The sequence below is a fragment of the Procambarus clarkii genome, chromosome 29 (genome assembly GCF_040958095.1).
Source record: "Procambarus clarkii isolate CNS0578487 chromosome 29, FALCON_Pclarkii_2.0, whole genome shotgun sequence".
NCBI classification, from domain to species: domain Eukaryota; kingdom Metazoa; phylum Arthropoda; class Malacostraca; order Decapoda; family Cambaridae; genus Procambarus; species Procambarus clarkii.
This window is the reverse complement of record NC_091178.1, coordinates 16,545,434-16,561,612: the sequence shown is the minus strand read 5'-3', so window position 1 is coordinate 16,561,612 and position 16,179 is coordinate 16,545,434. Positions and strand designations below refer to the sequence as shown.

Below are 16,179 nucleotides of genomic sequence, written 5' to 3'. Positions count from 1 at the left end.
AGGAGCGGCGCAAGATAACTGCAGGAGAGGAAGTGGGGGTTGGGGGGTTGGGGGGATAGATGATGTAGGGGAGGAAGCGGGTCGGGAAGGAAGAGGAGGATGGGAGGAAGTGAGGTAAAGGGAGAGGATGAGGGAGAGGAGAAGTGAGAGAAGGGTGAAGGAGAGGTGGGGGTGGGAGATGTATAGACATGGGCAGGATGTCGGTAGAGGAGCAAGATGAAGACCCAGGAATAAAGAGTACAGAGAGAATGTGGAGCGGATTAAGCACTGTTTAGGTGTATGACGGCACAGTGTAGGTGTATGACGGCACACTGAAGGTGTATGACAGCACACTGTATGTGTATGACCGCACTGTGTAGGTGTATGACAGCCCAGTGTAGGTGTATGACAGCACAGTGTAGGTGTATGACAGCACAGTGTAGGTGTATGACAGGCCAGTGTAGGTGTATGACAGGCCAGTGTAGGTGTATGACAGCCCAGTGTAGGTGTATGACAGCCCAGTGTAGGTGTATGACAGGCCAGTGTAGGTGTATGACAGCCCAGTGTAGGTGTATGACAGCCCAGTGTAGGTGTATGACAGCACACTGTATGTGTATGACTGCACTGTGTAGGTGTATGACAGGCCAGTGTAGGTGTATGACAGCCCAGTGTAGGTGTATGACAGGCCAGTGTAGGTGTATGACAGGCCAGTGTAGGTGTATGACAGCCCAGTGTAGGTGTATGACAGCCCAGTGTAGGTGTATGACAGGCCAGTGTAGGTGTATGACAGCACAGTGTAGGTGTATGACAGCCCAGTGTAGGTGTATGACAGCCCAGTGTAGGTGTATGACAGCACACTGAAGGTGTATGACAGCACAGTGTAGGTGTATGACAGCACACTGAAGGTGTATGACAGCACAGTGTAGGTGTATGACAGCACAGTGTAGGTGTATGACAGCACACTGAAGGTGTATGACAGCACAGTGTAGGTGTATGACAGCACACTGAAGGTGTATGACAGCACACTGTATGTGTATGACCGCACTGTGTAGGTGTATGACAGCCCAGTGTAGGTGTATGACTGCACAATGTAGGTGTATGACAGCACAGTGTAGGTGTATGACAGCACAGTGTAGGTGTATGACAGCACACTGAAGGTGTATGACAGCACAGTGTAGGTGTATGACAGCACAGTGTAGGTGTATGACAGCACACTGTATGTGTATGACCGCACTGTGCAGGTGTATGACAGCCCAGTGTAGGTGTATGACAGCACAGTGTAGGTGTATGACAGCACACTGTATGTGTATGACCGCACTGTGTAGGTGTATGACAGCCCAGTGTAGGTGTATGACAGCACAGTGTAGGTGTATGACAGCACACTGAAGGTGTATGACAGCACACTGTATGTGTATGACCGCACTGTGTAGGTGTTTGACAGCCCAGTGTAGGTGTATGACAGCACAGTGTAGGTGTATGACAGCACAGTGTAGGTGTATGACAGCACAGTGTAGGTGTATGACAGCACACTGAAGGTGTATGACAGCACACTGTATGTGTATGACCGCACTGTGTAGGTGTATGACAGCCCAGTGTAGGTGTATGACAGCCCAGTGTAGGTGTATGACAGCACAGTGTAGGTGTATGACCGCACTGTGTAGGTGTATGACAGCCCAGTGTAGGTGTATGACAGCCCAGTGTAGGTGTATGCCAGCCCAGTGTAGGTGTATGACAGCACACTGTATGTGTATGACCGCACTGTGTAGGTGTATGACAGCCCAGTGTAGGTGTATGACGGCACAGTGTAGGTGTATGACAGCACACTGAAGGTGTATGACAGCACACTGTATGTGTATGACCGCACTGTGTAGGTGTATGACAGCCCAGTGTAGGTGTATGACGGCACAGTGTAGGTGTATGACAGCACACTGAAGGTGTATGACAGCACACTGTATGTGTATGACCGCACTGTGTAGGTGTATGACAGCCCAGTGTAGGTGTATGACAGCACAGTGTAGGTGTATGACAGCACACTGAAGGTGTATGACAGCACACTGTATGTGTATGACCGCACTGTGTAGGTGTATGACAGCCCAGTGTAGGTGTATGACCGCACAGTGTAGGTGTATGACAGCCCAGTGTAGGTGTATGACAGCCCAGTGTAGGTGTATGACAGCACACTGTATGTGTATGACCGCACTGTGTAGGTGTTTGACAGCCCAGTGTAGGTGTATGACAGCACAGTGTAGGTGTATGACAGCACAGTGTAGGTGTATGACAGCACAGTGTAGGTGTATGACAGCACACTGAAGGTGTATGACAGCACACTGTATGTGTATGACCGCACTGTGTAGGTGTATGACAGCCCAGTGTAGGTGTATGACAGCCCAGTGTAGGTGTATGACAGCACAGTGTAGGTGTATGACAGCACAGTGTAGGTGTATGACAGCACACTGTATGTGTATGACCGCACTGTGTAGGTGTATGACAGCCCAGTGTAGGTGTATGACAGCACACTGTATGTGTATGACCGCACTGTGTAGGTGTATGACAGCCCAGTGTAGGTGTATGACGGCACAGTGTAGGTGTATGACAGCACACTGAAGGTGTATGACAGCACACTGTATGTGTATGACCGCACTGTGTAGGTGTATGACAGCCCAGTGTAGGTGTATGACAGCCCAGTGTAGGTGTATGACGGCACAGTGTAGGTGTATGACAGCCCAGTGTAGGTGTATGACGGCACAGTGTAGGTGTATGACAGCACACTGAAGGTGTATGACAGCACACTGTATGTGTATGACCGCACTGTGTAGGTGTATGACAGCCCAGTGTAGGTGTATGACAGCCCAGTGTAGGTGTATGCCAGCCCAGTGTAGGTGTATGACAGCACACTGTATGTGTATGACCGCACTGTGTAGGTGTATGACAGCCCAGTGTAGGTGTATGACGGCACAGTGTAGGTGTATGACAGCACACTGAAGGTGTATGACAGCACACTGTATGTGTATGACCGCACTGTGTAGGTGTATGACAGCCCAGTGTAGGTGTATGACGGCACAGTGTAGGTGTATGACAGCACACTGAAGGTGTATGACAGCACACTGTATGTGTATGACCGCACTGTGTAGGTGTATGACAGCCCAGTGTAGGTGTATGACAGCACAGTGTAGGTGTATGACAGCACACTGAAGGTGTATGACAGCACACTGTATGTGTATGACCGCACTGTGTAGGTGTATGACAGCCCAGTGTAGGTGTATGACCGCACAGTGTAGGTGTATGACAGCCCAGTGTAGGTGTATGACAGCCCAGTGTAGGTGTATGACAGCACACTGAAGGTGTATGACAGCCCAGTGTAGGTGTATGACAGCCCAGTGTAGGTGTATGACAGCACAGTGTAGGTGTATGACAGCACAGTGTAGGTGTATGACAGCACACTGAAGGTGTATGACAGCACACTGTAGGTGTATGACAGCACAGTGTAGGTGTATGACAGCACAGTGTAGGTGTATGACAGCACAGTGTAGGCAGGGGGCAGCACAGTGTAGGCAGAGGGCAGCTCAGTGTAGGCAGAGGGTACACACAAAACATCTCCACAGTCCTCATAATATACACCAGCACGCTGGCTTCACCGTGTAAACAAATAAGTTACATAATTTCATGTCCTTTAACTTGATGGAGGAGGTGACACGCCATCTCCTGAGTGGCAGGGTTCTGATATGGGATTCCGATGGTTGGCAATGTCTCACTAACATCGTCTTGTTCTCTGATCTGTTATGATGCTGATTGGGACAGCTTGCTGCAGCTGGGACTTTCTATCCGTCGCGTGGAGGAGCATCTCGCCGCTCGAGGCCCACCGATTGACTGATGGTTGATTAATCTCCTGATCACCACAATGCTTACGGACCTTGACGATAAGCGAGGTGCATCTTAGAGCAGGAAGTTAAGTGACTCCACAACCCACGAGGGACATATTTACGTCGGAAAACCATGCATATATTCATAGGTATGTATATTTGTGCGCATAGCCTAAGTGCCGCTGCGAGAAGTTGCCTTGGTTTAATTAAAGAACAGATTGCTTTGCAGGTTGGCGAACACGCTCGCATTAAATAGAATGAAGATGCATAATTCAATTATTAGCCTCCGATAGGAAATCCCTTATAGCTGATGCAAACTGGTAAAGATTGTTGGCAGCGAGTGATGGGGGCGGCCACCCACTGACTCTGGCCAGGTGGCCACCCACTGACTCTGGCCAGGTGGCCACCCACTGACTCTGGCCAGGTGGCTACCCACTGACTCTGGCCAGGTGGCTACCCACTGACTCTGGCCAGGTGGCTACCCACTGACTCTGGCCAGGTGGCTACCCACTGACTCTGGCCAGGTGGCCACCCACTGACTCTGGCCAGGTGGCTACCCACTGACTCTGGCCAGGTCTCCACCCACTGACTCTGGCCAGGTGGCTACCCACTGACTCTGGCCAGGTGGCCACCCACTGACTCTGGCCAGGTGGCTACCCACTGACTCTGGCCAGGTCTCCACCCACTGACTCTGGCCAGGTCGCCACCCACTGACTGGCTAAGTGACCACCCACTAGCTAGGGTAAGGTGAAGGGAGTAACGAGCGTGCAAAATGGGAGTTACAAGAGGTAACACTGGTTAGCATTGAAGTCGTATAATTCAAGAGAGGAAGAGGCATTACCTGTGAAGCCAAAACTTAGTAACTCAACTCGTTTGAATTGTCGGGAATGGCAGACTGCCTGCCTGCCTGCCTGCCTGCCTGCCTGCCTGCCTGCCTGCCTACCCGCCCGCCTATTTGCCTGTCAGCCTGCGTGTCAAGCTGTCTTCTCCCTGCCTGCTTGTCAAGGACGTTTGCTACAAGTAGCCAGGGTGTTATGGCTGACGTAACGTTGTAAGGTTGTATGGTTGTGAAGTGTTGTGAGGGTAATCGGAGTTTGAGAAACAAAGATGAGCAGTTCACATGTTCATTGCCAATTGAAACTGGATTTTTTCTTCTTCTTCTTGTGTCTAGTACAGCGTTGACCTGAAGCGCTGCTCCTCGGATGCTACTGAGGACCAGCCTCCAATACTCATCTGGAGGTTCCCCAATACTAGCGCGTACACCTGCGTTCAGTTCGTAGTGGTCGAAAATGAGGCTGACGTTAGCTGGAGATGTCTGTTAACTTAACGTGGAGTGTTTGCTTTCACTTGTACCGCGACCCTGAGTGTCGGCAGCAGACTGGAGTCCCCAGGGGCCGGAGTGCAGGAGAATTGTCCCAGTAAACATGTACAAACAGCTATCCCTGGAAACACAAACCGTAACTGTCTCTATTTTCCGCTTGTTACAACTTGTAATAAAGTTGCTACATCTTGGCTTAACGTGTTTATGACGTATTATAACGTTGTTACGACTTGCTATATTGGTTGTTATAACTGGTTAGGAGGTGTTAAAACTTGTTCGAACGTTGTACCAACTTCGTAGTTTCGGTGTGTGTTTGGCGGGCATTTGGTATCATTTCACACATTTGGTATCATTTCGTCACACAATAGCTGCCATCTTCGTGTTTACGTGAAGTATAAATGATCAATGTAAAATTGGGACTCGGGTGTAAGAATACAGTAGGAACTGTAGGTGCAGGGGAAGACCTTGTGCACGAGTGCACATAAGACCCCGAGGGGACTGTTAAGTACACATGAAGTACTAAACGTTAAGCGCAGAGGCAGTGTGTGTACAGTGCGTGTAGCGTCTTGGAGTTTATGGAGTGTGTGAACGGAGGGAGGTATCCGGCACGAGTGAGGAAGCACTATGACTCTGGTCTCCCCCACAGCCAGCACTCGCCGCCAGCGGAGAGCGTAAGGCAAGTTCTCATCCATTTAGAGTTTGGTGACCCGTGGGGGTCACCACCCCACAGTGCTCTCTTTCCCTCACGGTGAGACCAGGACACTCCTTCACGCCAGGACACTCCATCACGCCAGGACACTCCATCACGCCAGGACACTCCTTCACGCCAGGACACTCCTTCACGCCAGGACACTCCTTCACGCCAGGACACTCCATCACGCCAGGACACTCCATCACGCCAGGACACTCCTTCACGCCAGGACACTCCTTCACGCCAGGACACTCCTTCACGCCAGGACACTCCTTCACGCCAGGACACTCCTTCACGCCAGGACACTCCTTCACGCCAGTACACTCCTTCACGCCAGGACACTCCTTCACGCCAGGACACTCCTTCACGCCAGGACACTCCTTCACGCCAGGACACTCCATCACGCCAGGACACTCCATCACGCCAGGACACTCCATCACGCCAGGACACTCCATCACGCCAGGACACTCCATCACGCCAGGACACTCCTTCACGCCAGGACACTCCATCACGCCAGGACACTCCATCACGCCAGGACACTCCATCACGCCAGGACACTCCTTCACGCCAGGACACTCCTTCACGCCAGGACACTCCTTCACGCCAGGACACTCCTTCACGCCAGGACACTCCTTCACGCCAGGACACTCCTTCACGCCAGGACACTCCTTCACGCCAGGACACTCCATCACGCCAGGACACTCCATCACGCCAGGACACTCCATCACGCCAGGACACTCCTTCACGCCAGGACACTCCTTCACGCCAGGACACTCCTTCACGCCAGGACACTCCATCACGCCAGTACACTCCTTCACGCCAGGACACTCCTTCACGCCAGGACACTCCTTTTAAAATTATGTGAGGAGTTTGCTTCTATAACCTGTTCCTTCAGTTCATTCCATTTTCTAACTCTTTAGTACGCTAAATGGAAACTTCCTACCGTCACTATGGCTCATCTGAGTCTCAAATTTCCACCCATGTTCCCTTGTTCTGTTGGTATTCTTTGTGAATATACCCTCTATTTCCACTCTGACATTTCCCCCAAGTATTTTAATCATCTCTATAACGTCTCTCGTCCCTCTCCTTTCCTCCAGCGTCATCAGGTTTAGTTCCTTCACTCCTTCTTCACATTGCGGGGTTTTCTCTAGCACACTTGTGCAATACTGAAGGACTTGAAATCCTTCGTCCCGTTCAGGAGGACCAGGATTGTGTGGTGACCAGACCACACACTAGAAGTTGAAGGGACGACGACGTTTCGGTCCGTCCTGGACCATTCTCAAGTCGATTGTGAGTGGTCCAGGACGGACAGAAACGTCGTCGTCCCTTCAACTTCTAGTGTGTGGTCTGGTCAACATACTTCAGCCACGTTATTGTGACTCATCGCCTGCACAGGATTGTGTGGGTTAAGTCTAGCGGTAACAACCACTGCCGAATAATACTCGCTGTAATTTAACCTGAAATCATTATTAATGCATCAATTAAAAAAAAAGGCATCCCCAACTTAGCTGAGTTCTGAAGCATTGTTTACCTGTCATCATCGCCAGGGCTCCAGGTGCCCCGCTCCCCGCCTACATTACCCCCCCCCCTATCTCACTCCTCCCCCCCCTCTCCCCTCCTACCTCTCCCCCTCCCTTCCCCCTCCCTTCTCCAACCCATGACCTCATCTTTGTAAATATCTCTCGGGGGTCACTATAACGGGTCCGGAGAGCTAATTTCTCGTAATGTGAGATTGAATGCTGTGTCGCTGAGATGTCTGCTTAGTTAGTATGTCTGCTTAGTGTGTCTGCTTGGTTAGTGTGTCTGCTTGGTTAGTATGTCTGCTTGGTTAGTGTGTCTGATTGGTTCGTGTGTCTGCTTGGTTAGTGTGTCTGCTTGGTTCATGTGTCTGCTTGGTTAATGTGTCTGATTGGTTCGTGTGTCTGCTTGGTTCATGTGTCTGCTTGGTTAATGTGTCTGATTGGTTCGTGTGTCTGGAAACTCCCCAACGCTCATACAAGCCTCTCATGGGAACTGTTTGCTAGGCTTCCGCCTCCTTCAACGGGTGTCCCCACACCTGCGCGGTTGTGCTATATGCGGACTCCACAAAAGCACCTCGTATGTTATCGACGCCCACAGGGACATCAACATAATATTAGTGATTGTTTTAGTACTATGAGATTCCTTGGCGGTCCATTACTGTATAGTGGATCCCGTCCTATGTTGATATATCTTTGGTACACGGATCTCTCCATATTATACACGGGTACGACAAATGACGGAAGCGGGGGCGGGAATAGCACACGTCTGTGTCACTGGATCTTTACCCGGCGATTTCTATGACCTGCCATGCATACTGGGTGGCTGACCTGCCCCTTACCCTTCGAGTATCGTCTCTGGCGAGCCTTTGCAAAGGGCACTTTATACATGAGTACCCATATACATGTGTTCAACATTGCACCAGGTTATTAAGCACGGCCTCACCCGCCTCTGGGTCGGGAATTCCTGCCTCGCAGTGCTCCTCTTGACTGAGTCTCCTTACAGTCACTGGTGTCTAAACCAGGAGGCTACCTGGAAATATCTCCTCCACTGCCCAATGTTTTACGCCGTGTGTACGAGGCTCCAGTGCAACATTTTTTTTATTTTATTTTATATGTTCAAGCATTCTTACATTCTTGTAAAGCCACTAGCACTCATAGCGTTTCGGGCAGGTCCTTATTCTTAATTTTCCCCGGAATACGGCTTGGTGCCTTCTTTTGATAATTACTTACTTAAAACACAAGAATAGAAGCAAATACACATAAAATAGTAACAAATTAGAAGTAAAATAAAGATCCAATAGATAGCCAGGAAGGACACACAAGTTAGATAAAAGAAAAAAAAATCAGTAAAGACTGACAATATAAATGTAAAATAAAAAATAATAGGAAAAATAATAATCATAAAGTAAAATGATCTTAAAGATAATTAGCTTAGTAATGGTTAGTTAAAATCCTATAATTAGTATGGACCTAAGAAAACAAAGTGAGATCAAATAGATAATTCCAAAAAAATGACATATAAATTTAAGTAAATCTAGAAATTTACTCTAATATAATTCTAAGCGTAAAAATATTTAGGGTGAGATTATATTTATATGGAAGATTTTACTATGATACTGAGGTAGATGCTTATATAAACAATTAATTCCAATAAATGATTACTAAGAAACAAATTCCAAGTTACTTTAAATTAATAGGGTAATAAAGAACCCGAGGTTTAGTGACAAGGGGATTAACTAAGAACAAATAATTAAGAGTAAAAAACAAGAAATGTCAACAACAAAGATGACATAAATAAACAAAAAATAAAAAAAAACATTGCAAAGGAAAGGCAGAGCTGAATTATTATAATAATAAATGAATTATTAAAAATCAAGTCATTATTAAAAATCATTATTAAAAATCAATAATAAGTGAATTATTAAAAAATTGTTTGGCTAGAATTTATGGTAGTAAATCAGTTTGAATGAAATATTTGAACATTTTTTGAACATTTATTTTCGAGACGTCTTTCAATTCATGTATCTCTTCGCACATCATATAGTGACGCAGGTGTGCGATGATTTTGCCGACAGTTATATGTACGATTATATTTGGAGTTGCGATAGAAAACGGGTAGCAATCCTCCTGAAAGAAAATGAATTCACTAGATGGTAAACTTTTTTATTTAGATACGTATCTAACCCGGTGTCAATGTTCAAGAATCAGCACGTCCTGGAGATACACACTGGAAATCGCCGAATAATGAGCGATGTGAAAATCAATCGCGATAAGATACATACTAAGTATCATTTCCCGTTTCACAGCAGTGTGTGTCCTGTTGAAAAAATAATATGAAATATAGCTTCAGCACAAACTAATCCTAACTCTATATATTTTCCCCAGAACACGATTTGCTAATCGTTTTACAACCAATTTACTGCTGGGTGTACAGGGGCGATCAATGAAGGCAAGGTATACAGTTGCTCTGCCTATTAGCGTACATTGGTACGAGTACATACATACTTGAGTATATACACACATACAGCACAGACATACACACATACAACGAATATAACTAGACAGACACGCAACACAAGCATTACAAGCATGTGGAGTCGGTGGGGCGAGGAACAGGTTGCTTCTCACCTCAGACTGTTGTTGGCTTGTGTCTTAAGGTGATTCCTCTTCGTCGAGTAGTTAACTGCCAGTTATACTGTGTCTGTCTCCTCTTGTCGAGGTGAAAATGAGTGTAGTAGATCTGTTATGCCAGATCTACTACACTTATTTTTACTACTTACTACTTTTACTCTCTACTACACTGTTGAGTGAATGTACTACACTGTTGAGTGTAGTACAACAGTTATGTCTGTCGTACGTCAGACACACAACAGTTATGCCTGTCGTACGTCAGACACACAACAGTTATGCCTGTCGTACGTCAGACACACAACAGTTATGTCTGTCGTACGTCAGACACACAACAGTTATGTCTGTCGTACGTCAGACACACAACAGTTATGTCTGTCGTACGTCAGACACACAACAGTTATGCCTGTCGTACGTCAGACACTCGCAACTTCCTGTCCATCTTGCCCAATAAACTTCTTGCTGCCAGCGTGGAGCTGGATTCATCAAGGAGTTACGCAAGTACTTATGAACCTGTGCATCTTTCCTCAATCTTTGGCGACTTTGTTTACATTCATTTAACAGTTTATGCGCTCCGAAGCGCCAGGGGCTGTTTACAAAAATAACAACATTTGACTGGGAAGCTTCGATGCTTGTAAACTGTTCAGTAAATATAAACACCGCCGCTGAAGATTGAGGACAAATGTAGAGGTTCGTAAGTACTTGGGAGACTGCTTTATGAATGCGGCCGCAGGTCAGGATATCAACCCGACCTCGACTCAAGTCCATTCCAACCAGCGGTCGACCCCACAGACACATTCATCAATTTTAAAATGCTGTTCATTCAAAACAGGAATTTTCTCAAATATAAATTAATATTATAATATATTAGCATATTGTTCATATATAAGCATAGGTTAGGTTAGGTGTTTAGGTTCTGTTGGCGATTATTTGTATTTGTAGTACGTGGGTGAAGCATTTACAGCGTTGTGGTTTGAACAAAAGTCGTCAGCGAAGTACTTGTTCCGGAAGTTTTTAGGACGTCATCAGTTGAGTCGTATGTAAATAGTTTATCATTCATAAACAGGGGAGGGGGGGGGGGGGGTTGCCGGATGCATGTAATGAACTTTGACATTTGTTTATGAGGACGGGCTGATGTGGATGAAGCATTTGCTGAGTTACGATTTGAACAGAGGTCGTCAGCGAAACACTGTTCGAGAAATGTTCAAACATCAGTTGTGAGTCGTGTGTAGCGGCCCGTCCTCATAAACAAAGGCCAAAATCCATTCCATGCACTCGGCAAAGTGCATGTCGGGTACGTCTCCATTCCATCCGCGTCTATATTGACACGTATCCTCAGAATGCGTCTCCATTCCATCTGCTGGAAGGAATGGACTTGTTCTGAGGACGGGTTGTGTAGAGACCGTTTTTCATTCATAAACAAGTGGGGGAGGGAGGGGTTTGTTACCTGTATCTTTGAGCCTCCTGAGAGTCCAGCTCACTACTGTAGCCTTGAGCCTCCTGGGAGTCCAGCTCACTACTGTATCCCTGAGCCTCCTGGGAGTCCAGCTCACTACTGTATCCCTGAGCCTCCTGGGAGTCCAGCTCACTACTGTATCCCTGAGCCTCCTGGGAGTCCAGCTCACTACTGTATCCCTGAGCCTCCTGGGAGTCCAGCTCACTACTGTATCCCTGAGCCTCAGTATCGAGTGTGCTGTCTCATAGTTGAATGGATCTATCTCCTTCCGTAACTATTTTAATTGACCAATTTTGGTCCATTACACAAATGACCTTGTCCAGTGATTGACTTTCTGGTTTAATATCTAATTTAAAAAAATAAAATGCGTGTCAGTGTTATTGTGATTATGTAGTTTTAGCTTGATAGTCCAGTTGACTGTGTTGTTTTTGTGTTGCAGGCGGTGGTAGCGCGGGGGTGAAGGGTGGCGTCCATGATGCGGGTGCTGGCCGTCACCCTGGGCAGGTCGTCCCGGCCTCGCCACCACGACCACGATGACCACTCGCCCGCACCGCCAATCGCCAAGGACGATGTCCGCAGTCTCATCAGCGAGCAGCCGCTGAGGAAAGCAGAAGACCCGGATCCGGGTATTCTCAGGAGGGGCGTGGTGAGGAGCGCCAATGTGAAGTACTGTCAAGACTTTTCCAGCAGTGTCCATGGCAGCAGGTCGAGGGAGTCGACCCAGACCCTGATCACGGTTGAGCCGAGTAAAGCCAAGTCTGCCAGGGTGACACGAATCCCGAAGGAGACAATGAGTGCTCACCGGAGCAAATTGGTGAGGAACTCATCCATCAGCAAGTGGAGGGCAAAGTTCAGGCGACCACCTCTGGCCTCTGACCAAGCAACAGAGACTGACACCGAGCAGTTACTCGAACCAGAAGAAAATGCTAAGCCACGTAGAAAAACAGATGGCAAAGTAAGTCGAGATGCAAATTATCTCAAGAGCAAAATTCGTAGCCGTATTTCGGACGCGTCATCAAACAGCTGTAGCAGCAACAACGAGAAAAATAAGAAAGTTAACATTGTAACGAAGAATAGAAATCAGGAGAAAGACCTCGGCAACAACAGCAGTAAGAACCGGTCGGCCATCAGGGAGGAGGTAGCGGGCTGGATGTCTCAAGTTCAGAGTAGCGAGATCTGTGAGGCGCGGGCTGGCGTGCCACCACCCAGGTCTCTCACGCCCCACAGAGTGCAGCTCGGGGGGCACCTCATACCCTGGGTGGAGAGCCCCAGCCACAGAGACAGTGATAGTCCATATTATCTGGCCATGTGCGGCGGTCAGGTTCCCGCCAATCATCAAAGGGTTTCTGGCAGTTCTCTGCCTAATAAACGGTCTTATTCCTCTGCAGCAGGACGCATCGGCTCCTCTGCAGAGAGACAAATGGGCTCATGGCCTCGACCTTCAAGAATTAGTGATATTCGGGATGCGGAAAATGGTCATATGACGCCGCCTCAGAAATGTCCGCGAGCCGTGTGCGCGCCCAACCTGCCTGATGACCTTGGAGGGTCAGTCGTACCCAGGGGGTCATACTCGCATTTCGGCACATTCCCACGCAGAAGACCAGCCCATAAAGGTAAGTCATCACAACAAATTATTACAATTAACCTTCGTGCCATTTTGAGATGTCTTGCGACACATTGCTTATGTAGAGCGTACCCCAGAAATAATAGGAGTGTAGCAATTTGACACGATATGAATAAGTGTTACTGGATCTGTTATGGTATATTCTGCTTCTTATGAAGGCGGCCTTTCTGTCTTGTCAAGCTGTGTGTGTGGCTGTGTCTATATGTTTTACACGACTATTTTGTGTAGGTATAGTGCGAGGGCGACAAGGGGTGGGGAGGAGGAAGAGCAGGGATGAGGCCTTCCTGTACGAGCACCGGGCCCTCAGCCTCCTGTACGAGCACCGGGCCCTCAGCCTCCTGTACGAGCACCGGGCCCTCAGCCTCCTGTACGAGCACCGGGCCCTCAGCCTCCTGTACGAGCACCGGGCCCTCAGCCTCCACACTCAGCGTTGTCACCACGTTCTATCTTGGCACTTGTTTTTGCAGTTGGTTCCCAGTGCAATTTTCTAGTGACGATTTTTTCCTTTGTGTGAATTAGTTGTAATCTGGAGTAAATATTTTGAATGTGCCAGATATTTCTCACATAAAAATTGCAGTGAATCTTGATGTATTTAAAATATACAGATCGAAGTATTTTGTATAAAGTTGACATTGTTAATTTGTTTATTTATTCCCAACATATATAGTGGTGTAGAGGCGAGTCAAGGGTCAGGTCCATCCAGGTGTCTATATACAGTACTCTTCTCCTTTGACTTCCTCGCCACATACATACTGGTTCTTAGTGATTCATTAGAAATGTCATCGCCATGAGTTCCAAGTAGGATAGGCCTATAGTCTAGAATCAAATAACTGTAAGGCAGAGTGGAAGTGTGTCCAGAGGGAGTTGGTTTGGCTGTCATTATGATTACCTGAGAGCACCTGGGAGAGGCGTTCACTCCCGAGCCGGTCCCTGGCCCACACCTGGGGCCCAGGGGCCCACACCGGGGCCCAGAGGCCCACACCTGGACCCAGGGGGCCCATACCGGGGCCCAGGGGGCCCACACCGGGGCTCAGGGGGCCCACACCGGGGCCCAGGGGCCCACACTGTGGCCACTGCCTCGGCTCCCTGGTTATAACCTGTCATGACTCACAGCTCACCCACAGTATAATTTAAGGTCTTCAGAATACAACAGAGCACTCCGTCAGATTATTATGCAAACAGATGTGAAAGGTTTTGCATACTTTCGTGTATATTTTTTTGTCTGAGCGTCAGACCAGAGACGCCAGACCTCAACGACCTGGCGACCATCTACCAGCAAAAAAAAAAAAATAATAATAATAAATGTGCTTATATAGAAGTTTAGCTGCTTTGAAGACTTTTTTGTTCATAGTTTTCTCTTTCATGGTGTGACATTTGACTCTTAAACATAACTAGGAATTCTCGTAGCGAGAAACTCCGTAGGAGCCGTGATGAGGGTTCGAACCTATGCGGTGGGTGTTCCCACGCACAGGCTCTAGCGACTAGACCCCGACATACCTGGTTGATGGGTTTCTGGGAGTTCTTCTACTCCCCACTACTTTCATACTACTTTCATCATTTAAGTTTTGTATTTTGAAGTTTTATTCGTAACTTGCTTCCAGTTGTGGCTGGACTGAACAAATTACACCCGTAAAACTGAGCTTGCATTCAGGAGGAGAGAATTATATTATTTAAACATATTGCATAGAATTTGAATGGTGAGATTTACATAGGCTAAATATTAAATTAATTTCCTATAATTTGTAAAGCCTGTCAATTACAAGGAAAGTAAATATCACAATATAATTATAAGACATAATAATAAGAAAACGTTGCTTACTATAATACATTACTTCAACTTATAAATAGTATATAATCATTAGTTAAAATTCTCGTCCTGAAACTTTATATTTAAAGAATTGTTTATATTTATTGAGTTTTTTGTTTTACGACTTTATTAGTGTTTATTATCGCCTGACCTTTATTAATGTGGTGTAGAGTGAGAGGCGGAGGATCTCAATGGTGATGATGTGAAGACCTTGGTACCGCACCACTTGGTTCCTTGGTACCGTAGATGTGACGCGTCGCTCTTGGTACCGTAGATGTGACGCGTCGCTCTTGGTACCGTAGATGTGACGCGTCACTCTTGGTACCGTAGATGTGACGCGTCACTCTTGGTACCGTAGATGTGACGCGTCACTCTTGGTACCGTAGATGTGACGCGTCACTCTTGGTACCGTAGATGTGACGCGTCACTCTTGGTACCGTAGATGTGACGCGTCGCTCTTGGTACCGTAGATGTGACGCGTCACTCTTGGTACCGTAGATGTGACGCGTCGCTCTTGGTACCGTAGATGTGACGCGTCACTCTTGGTACCGTAGATGTGACGCGTCACTCTTGGTACCGTAGATGTGACGCGTCACTCTTGGTACCGTAGATGTGACGCGTCACTCTTGGTACCGTAGCGGTGTGGCTGTGACGCGTGTTGTTAAGTGCAATTAATATTGCTTGCGGGTGTTGTTACTAGAGTATATTGTTGCTTCTGGACGTTGTTTCTTGCGGGTGTTGTTGTTGGGGGTGTTAATGTTGCGGGTGTTGCTGCCTGAGGGTGTTGCTACTTAAGTGGGGTAATATCTGGAGGGTTATCTGCGTTACTTGATAATGTGTCTTTATACAGCTCTCGAAGAAGACTGCTTCACACCATGTGAAATATGCATGGCGACCACCGTAGAGTTGGACGGGCGGGTGACGATTTTCCTTTTTTTTTTGGTCTCGAATCTCCTTTGTATGGATACCATAACACATAAATATAACCCATCATAATGAGACAGCCATTGCAGCCAAATTAGCGTGTAGCAAGGATGAAGTTGAATTAGATCTAGGTATCCCCATCTCTGCTGCCAAAACTGTATTGATCCAAACACTCGGGCTTGATAGGAAAGAAATTACTGACTCTCAACGACCTGAAAGTACTAGTATAAACAGCTATCATTTGTTCAGATGTGAAACCTATGTTTATGGGCTGTACAAAACGTCCACCAGCCTGTGCGACACAGTGGTTGCCAGGATCAGGTTGGGTTACCGTTACCTGTGGCAGGTGGCTACAGGTGACGGATCTCC

The 16,179-nt window shown here is 47.4% G+C and overlaps 2 protein-coding genes across 2 annotated transcripts in view; one reads left to right on the top strand and one right to left on the bottom strand.

The window, feature by feature from the left end:
• The window catches only part of LOC138369808 (uncharacterized), a 31,166-nt gene extending 17,521 nt beyond the window's left edge, over positions 1-13,645 (top strand). Inside the window, exons 2-3 of the mRNA XM_069333545.1 lie at positions 11,895-13,068; positions 13,308-13,645. Of these exons, the coding sequence (XP_069189646.1) occupies positions 11,928-13,068; positions 13,308-13,570 (1,404 nt within the window). The 5' untranslated portion in view covers positions 11,895-11,927 and the 3' untranslated portion in view covers positions 13,571-13,645. The remainder of the gene's footprint in view (positions 1-11,894; positions 13,069-13,307) is intronic.
• On the bottom strand, positions 5,845-6,648 carry LOC138369610 (collagen alpha-1(IV) chain-like). Its single transcript, XM_069333033.1, has one exon. The coding sequence runs from the start codon at positions 6,646-6,648 to the stop codon at positions 5,845-5,847; it is 804 nt and encodes a 267-aa protein (XP_069189134.1).
• Positions 13,646-16,179: the final 2,534 nt, after the last annotated feature.